Raw genomic sequence first — 8,001 nt, 5'->3', positions numbered from 1 at the left:
CAATAAACCAAATAATAAAACAGAACTAAAAAATTCAACTCCTCAAACAGGGACTCATACAAATTAAAAAATTTTATATTTCTTTAACAATTTTGCTTTGATCATTTTTTTTTTAAGGAATTAATTGATCCAATGCTTTTATAATCATTTTCCAGATTATTCTATAGTGTTTTACAGCAGCCAGCTCACTTTGTCATACCAGGACAGCTGAAAAGACTTGTTACTTTTCCCCACCTTTTGCACCAAATTAATCTGAGGAACTGATCAGCCCCGCTGTTTAACTTAAGTTTTTCTTTGTAAGGAAGACTATCAAATGGTTTCTCCAAAATCCGGTCCACAACATTCAAACTGTCTGCCATATGTGCAGCAGCTTGTTACTGGCGCAAGGCTAGTGTGAAGTGTGTCCGCCAGTGAGTGCTTTATGACGGTGAAGGGGCTCAGCAGCCCCCGCTGGACAGGGGGACCTCTCCTGCTGGAATGACGTCTGCATTTCTAGAGGACTGTGTACGGTGGTCCCCAACGCCTTGAGAGCACACATCCTTGACATGGTCCATGAAGGACACCTGGGTATTGTAAAAGTTAAACAACATTGCAGGGGCCTGGTCTGGTGGCCCGTCATTGACAGAGATGTGGAAGCGATGGTGAAAGACTGTGCAGCTTGCCTCACCAGTGGTAAGACCGGCCCTCCTCCTCCACAACCTTTGCAGCCCCTGCCGTGGCCGTCAACTCCATGGAGCCACATCCAGGTAGACATCTGTGGTGAACTTCATGGTGTCCCTCAGCACCAGTGGTTCCTGTTGGTGGCTTATGACCTCCATTTCAAATGTCCTGAAGTGCTACCTGTCGGTTCTGTCACCACTCGGGTGGTTGTTGACTTCCTCTCCTCCCTATTTGCTCGCTGGGTCGTGCCCGATGTGATCAACACTGACATTGGGCCCCAATTGTGGAGGAGAGAGGGATCAAACACATTAGAACTGCATTATACCACCCTCAGGCCAACGGTGGTGTGGAGAGGTTTAACCAAACCCTCAAGAACGGCTCAGAGCACACTTGACAGACGGCCTCCCATTTTCATCAGCACTGTAGAGCACCCTACTTCATTACAGGGCAACAGTGCACGCTACAACAGGCAGTTCTCCAGCTTCCTTGATGCTGGGACGTGACCTTAAGTTACCTTTGGACCGCCTACGCCCACCAACGTGCGACACTCCAGCAGTGTCAACCTCTCTGAGAAACAGAGTGACAACACGGCAGCACCGAATGAAGCAGTGGTTTGACAACAAGCACCGTGCGAAATGCCCTGCACTTGCCGTGTCAGACTGGGTTTTTGTGCGGCGGCCCCATCGATCCCACAAGCTGTTCTCCTATTGGTCAGCACCGCAGCAAATCACAGCGCAATTGGGACCAGCCACCTTTTGCTTGACTGATGGTTCTTGTTGCCATGCCAGTCGTCTCAGACGGGTGTCCTCACAGTCCACCACGGGCCAGGCAGTCACAACCAACCTACACCAACCAGACACAGACCTGGACTTTCCCATTTCCCAGTCCCGGGACCCAGTCATTAATCTACCAGAACCACCTGGGTCTCCACAGTCTGAGCCTCGCTTTGTTCAGGCTTACCAGAGACCAGCTTACTTAAGGGACTTTGTTGCAGATTTTTGAAACTCTAGATTAGAGCACGGTCTGTACAGTGGCAGAATAATCTAAACGGCCGTGCAGATACTCTGGTAGTCTACCCAGAGTATCCAGTCAGGTTGGCCACGTTCGGCTTTTCACACAGTTTTGTTATATTAACCTGTTGTAAACTTTCTTAAGTTTTGGGGTCTAGAAAGGGGGGTAAATGTAGCATATGGTAATGCTGTCAGCAGTGGAATTACGACAGCTTTACGGCTGCCGTAAGGGAGTTGTTCTAAAACGTTGTGGTGATGAAGTGTGAATAAAAAGCAGACGCTGTCAACACAGTGGTTACCCGCATATTTCTGGATATAATAGGCACCATATCTTTTGCGATGTAAAACGTGACGGCATCTGTGAAGGCTTTCCACCGGGCACTCGTCTTTTCGTAGTGAATGCAGTTTGAAAATGATTCCCCTAAGGTAGCTTGTCTTTTGGCGGTGCTGCTTTTGGGGCTGCTGCTAGCTTGAGTTTGTCGTAAAGAGCAGCATTTCTCCCACTCCACAGAGTGCCAGTTCCAGATAACTGAAGACACTGTGCCTTTTTTGGGAAGTAGTTACTCTTTGCTAGCGTCCATATTGTCTGCGTCTTGAGGGACGGGACGGGCGGGGTGAAACCTAACTACAGACCTCCGAACTATGGAAGCCCCAAAGAGTGCACTCGAGAGGGGGAAAAAAATCCAAATTTCCCCAAAACTAAATCGTTATACACAGCAAATTCGAAAAAATCGATAAAATTGATTTATCGCCCAGCCCCAATGCTGGCTGACCTAAATAAAATTTAGGAAGAAAGAAAAAACTCTACCTGTAAAGATCCGCCCTCTCTGACTCGCGAGTGAAAAGTAGAGACTTTGAACTTTAAAACAGTTTTTACACCATATCACCATATCTGGCCCACACCTGTCTGCTAAGTGGGGTGGCTTTAATTCGGTCAGTTTTATAGATACAGGGTCACAATTTCTTGTGGTAGTAACTGAGTCATCCACAACACTTAGCCTGTGCAAGTGGTTATACTTAACACCTGCTGTCTCTGTTACTCCTTCAGGCACTCAGTTCTGGTACGATACCCCTCACCCCTCCCACCCTCGTCTCCACCAGACTCACCTGCTCCCCGTGCTTGAAACGGGTCCAGCCCCGCGCCCTGTCAGACCTCTCGTGCACTCCCTCAGGGCCCTGAAGAGCTCCGCTGAGGTGTCGCTCATGCAGGAGGCAGGTCGGATCACGGCGCAGGTCCGTCGCTGATTCTTCATGTCGTGTTGTTTTACCAAACAGAAAGTGTTAAACGTTCCTACTCCAACTTCAGAACTCACCTGGATTCTTTGTCTTTCAGGCTTTTAGGAGAACGATGGCGTTGTCTCAGGGGGATGTAGATGAAGCGGTGCTGTTTGCCAAGGTAACTTTAACGACGACCTCTAAATACTGCCTCTTTAATTTATTTTTATCTATTGTCCATCTTTGCTCTTTCTCAATATTGTATTTACATTTTTGCCATTCCAACCTAAAACAAATGCAGGTTTCTCAGAAACTTTTCAGAGGTTACAATCATTGAAATTTATTTCTTCAGTTTGATTTTGAGAATCGGATTCATGGTGCTAACTTTCTGGCTTACCCCCCTGTGGTTGCTGGAGGGAATCGTGCTAACACTTTGCACTACATCAATAACAACCAAATTATCAAGGTAAAAAAATGCAGTTAATGTGCTGTGACCATTGCTCTTGAGAATATTAAATAGATTGAGTCATACTTAAAGTGAAATATTTACTGTACATTTTTGCTCCTTGTTTGCTTCATAAGGACGGGGAAATGGTTCTGCTTGACGGCGGTTGCGAGTACTTTGGCTACGTCAGTGACATCACTCGAACGTGGCCGGTGAACGGGCGGTGAGTTCAACAGAAGTAAATCCTGAGAGCTTGAGATAAAACCGATTTAGAAATCATTTAGTAGCCAATAAAAACAACAGTTCATGTGACTCTCTACTTTGTTGTTCTTGTTCTTGTTCTTAAACACACCAGCATACATTATATATAGACTTGCACCAAACTCTGAACACTTTTTAAAACAACCTTACAAACAGAGTTCACATTAGCGAGGTATTGAACAGAATACTTTTTAATTTAGGCTGATGAACTCTTCATTGTGGCTGATACTGACTTCTTCAAGGCTCTCTTTGTTGCTATTTTGTCTTGGTTGACACGCCTTTGCAACATCAAGGGTAGTGCCAGACTAAGGTAGTGGTTTCCTTTTTCAAAAAAGGTGACCGGAGAGTGTGCTCCATTTGCACACCCAGGTAAGGAAAGGTGCTAGAGATTAGAGTCCAGTCGATGGTTGAACCTTGGATTCAGGAGGAACAATGCGAGTTCTGTCCCAGCTGTGGAACACTAGACCAGTGTTTACCCTCACCAGGGTCCTCAAGGGGACATGGGGCACTTGACCGTGTTTTCTGGAGTATGCTGTGAGGGTTGCTCCTTGAGTATGGGATTGTGGGTCCGTTATGGGCCGTTCAGTCCTTCCACAAACACCGTGAGAGTTTGGTTTGCATTGCAGGCATAGGGTTGGGCATAATTGTATCGCGTGCAATTAATCGTCAGAAAAACATTAATCGATTATTTTTTTGGCACTTGATGATTAATACGATTAATACCACCAGGCAGAGTCGGCTCGGTGCTCCTCTTCGCTTCAAATATGACGAACATTAGAAAAGGTTCTGTAATTCATTAATCTATTAACACAATTTAAAATTAATGTATAGCCTGAAGTCTGTAATTTTGACACAATTTGGAACAGATTTTTACGAAGCGCAAATGTTTCCCACTAAATTGGTCATGTGACTTGGACATAAGGATGTCCAAGTACTCCAGGGGATTAATTGTCAAATTAATCGTTATCCGCTAAATACCACAATTAATCGTGATTAATTTTTTTGCCAATATTGCCCAACCCTAGCAGGCAGTAAGCTGGATCCCTTCATGATAAGAGGCTGACTTTATGGGGCTGCCTGTTCTCACTGTTTAAAGCTTTTATGGAGATCATTCTTTTGGTTCAGGTAGGAGATGGAGGGAATCCAGATCTGTGACCTCAGAATTTCTTACCTGCTCTTTCAGATGATGATGGCATCATCGTGCTGTGATCTTCAGCTCTTACTGGAGCAGTTTGCAGGCAAACGTGAAGCTGCTGAGGTGAGGATCAGCACCTCTAAATAGTCCATGGTCCTCAGTTGGAAAAGCATAGATTGTCCTGTTTGGGTTGGGTTGAGGTTTTGCCTCAAGTGGAGGAGTTCAAATATCTTTGGATTTTGTTTGCAATTGAGGGAAGAATGGAGTACAAGACTGAAAGACAGATCAGAGCAACTTCCGCAGTCTTGTGTACTTCATGCCGATCAGTTGTGGTGAAGGTTTCCTGATATTTTTTCAGGCTAGGTCCAGCCAAACCCCTGGAGCCAAGGATCAACCACCAGGCTGGCGTCCCAAAATAAATGAAATTGATGTGGCTCAAACTTGGTGTGGTGGTAGCTGAGAGTCATTGTCAACACAGTCTGAGTGCTCACAGATTGCCCAAGATCTTTATTTAAAACTTTGGTGAGAAAGGTGGCGGACAATATGCGTTTCTGCAAGGAGTGCTACTTTTTAATCAGCATCTAGTTTCTTCACTGTGATCGTGAACATAGTGCTGCTCTGTCGTATCTGTGTTTAGGATTTACTAATAAAGAGCTAAAAATGCTCCCATGCCATTGAAGGCACATCCTATCCCAGGAAGCACATGGCACACAAAGGTGTGGTGTCACGTACATCAACACCGTGCTGCCCCCAGGTGTGCTTGCCTTGTCAGTTATTAAAACATAAGATTCAAAACTGGTCAATTTCGACTCCTTGTTAAATATCTTCACATAAAACAGTGTAAGATTTTAGTCCTTTTTTAAAAATTATTTGGGCAACTTACTGTTCAAGTTATTAAACGTTGTACTTTTCTCGTAGCTGTCTACAGTAAAATCATTAAACAAAACGTACTCTAACTGGACTGTGTTTGAGATTTTTTTGTCTTTTCTGAAGCCACCGACAAACTAAATTTGACCTTAACAGTCTGCTCTCCCTGCAGATTCAGCACCCCCCAGGCCGAGCTATACGAGGCTGTCCTGGAGGTTCAGCTGTCCTGCTTGTCTCTGTGCTCGCCAGGCGTCAGCCTCGATCACCTCTACAGCACCATGCTGGCTCTGCTGGGGCGGCAGCTGAAGCGGCTTGGCATCCTCAAAGCTGGAACCAGTGATGTTGACGTGTTAAAGGTAATCATTGAAATATTGTCATAGAAAGTGAAAATTGTCTCTGCCATTTTGATTTATCATCATTCTAGGGCTGCGCGGTATATGCGGTAGACGGTAGAAACAGTATGAAGTTGGCCTACTGTAGAAATTTACCCTCTACCGTCATATCGTCATTACATCATCGCACCTGTGTCAGCATGGCTGCGAGTGCAGAGACAACTGAGCAGGAGTTCGAAATATAATGAAGAATTCTAGCATTTTAAAACACGTATAGAGAGACTAAATCCTCAAAATATCCCCCTCCCGCTGCAGAAAATTTATGTCCCGCTGCACGTCTCGCAGAGCGAAGCTTTAACTACTGTAGTTTTTTCACACCCAAGTTGTCGTTGAAAAAAAAACTTGTTTTTTATGTATTGTTACCCACAGAGATGATAAAAAGATGTGGACGTTCGTTCAGTCATAAATCCGTCTTGCTAATGTCGGCTTGTGCTCTGAGAGCGCAGCGCAGCAGCGAGTCAGTTCAACAGGCTCATGGTATGGCAGGCCAATGTTGCATTTAATTGGCTTCACCACTCTTACATTCCAGTTATCTGAAATTGTTTTATGACTAGATTAGACATATTAGTTATTTAGGATAAAATGATCAAATGTTTTCTTTTATTATATTGTTTTGTTTTATTTACTTAATTTTTAAACTTGGAGATCTTTCCAGCTTGAGCTTGTTTGTTTGTTGAAGTTGATTTTTGAAAATAAGGGGCACATATGATAGTTTTTGTCTTCACTCTGCACCCTTTTAATTCAGGGTAGGATTTACTTTTTTTTAATGGTGTACATAGATTGTTTTGTTTTTATATGAAAGAAACAAACAAATAAATAGACATCTCTTAATATATTTTGACAATTCAAAATACCTATTTAAGATATCTCTAATTATATTCTGACTAGTATAAATAACGTCAGATTTATCATTAAGTTGTATGGAGACTCCAGTTCAAGATATCTTAAATGTATCTTTAGAAATGAGACAGACTATATAAGATTCAATTAATGCAAATTGCAGACTTTCATGTTCTGTAAATTGTTTTTAAAACAAAGCTGCTGCTGTTGATCATTCATTTTTTTATAAGCAGCCCTCCCAAGGCCAATACTCTATGGTAAACACTGGAAAGGTCTAAAAAAGGTTTTAGAAAATGTTTTTGATAAAACAATTGACTGACTGAGAGTGACTCAGTCTGCAATGTTTGCATCTGCTAAAGCAGATGTCATATATTGTGTACTCTGTATAACCATGTTAATGTTTTTGTAGTACAAATATAGTACACTTTTTTCTTATATTTTATCAAATTTTGAACATTTTTGTTTCGGGCAGGTAACTTTTCATGTCGGGCAGGTAACAAAAAATGTCACCTGCCCGGCAGGGCAGGTAAAGAAAAAAAAACCCTTGTCGAACCCTGTGGGTTTGATTAAGATTAGTTTTCTGCAAAAAAAAAAGCTCTAAAAATTACATTATCTTTACTTTTTATGATAATTTTATACCGCAATATATACCGTTACTGCGAAGGGATTCAGTTTATACCATGATATGAATTTGAGGTCATACCGCCCAGCCCTACATCATTCCCATCACCAACATAGAGGCTGCTTTTCTGTCCTTGGGGTCTTTGTAAGGTTCTTTGCTGAATGCTGTGTGACTGACTGAACTAGAGTTTGCATCACATGATTAGTGGTGATACAGTGATATTAACTTCATTTAGATAATATCTAAAGGTAGAATGAACGGCCTAGAATTATCATCTTAAGAGACACAACCATGGAGGTTTATATAACAGCTGGAGTGCATCATCAACGCATGACCATATGATCTACTGTAGAAGCTACGGAGCTAACCAGAATGGGCAGAAGTCTGGATTTACCAGTACTGTACATACTGGCAAAATAGCTAATAATAAGGGCTGATTATGTAAAATTTGTAAAAACTATTAATGATAATTTATTTTCTTTTATTGATTCATTTCAGACATGTCAAATTCATTGTGTAGCGCATGTCTGTATATTTTAGTTATTCATTTATTC

At 42.6% G+C, this 8,001-nt stretch overlaps 1 protein-coding gene across 1 annotated transcript in view; it reads left to right on the top strand.

Moving 5' to 3' along the window:
• Positions 1-8,001, top strand: part of xpnpep3 (X-prolyl aminopeptidase 3, mitochondrial) — a 24,157-nt gene that overhangs the window by 13,793 nt on the left and 2,363 nt on the right. Inside the window, exons 6-10 of the mRNA XM_014012889.1 lie at positions 2,719-2,903; positions 3,004-3,066; positions 3,238-3,351; positions 3,468-3,553; positions 5,766-5,949. Coding sequence (XP_013868343.1) covers positions 2,719-2,903; positions 3,004-3,066; positions 3,238-3,351; positions 3,468-3,553; positions 5,766-5,949 — 632 coding nt within the window. The remainder of the gene's footprint in view (positions 1-2,718; positions 2,904-3,003; positions 3,067-3,237; positions 3,352-3,467; positions 3,554-5,765; positions 5,950-8,001) is intronic.

This window comes from Austrofundulus limnaeus, unplaced genomic scaffold (genome assembly GCF_001266775.1).
Source record: "Austrofundulus limnaeus strain Quisiro unplaced genomic scaffold, Austrofundulus_limnaeus-1.0 Scaffold96, whole genome shotgun sequence".
Taxonomy (NCBI): domain Eukaryota; kingdom Metazoa; phylum Chordata; class Actinopteri; order Cyprinodontiformes; family Rivulidae; genus Austrofundulus; species Austrofundulus limnaeus.
Note: the sequence above shows the minus strand (reverse complement) of the source record. Positions and strands in the feature narration are given on the sequence as shown.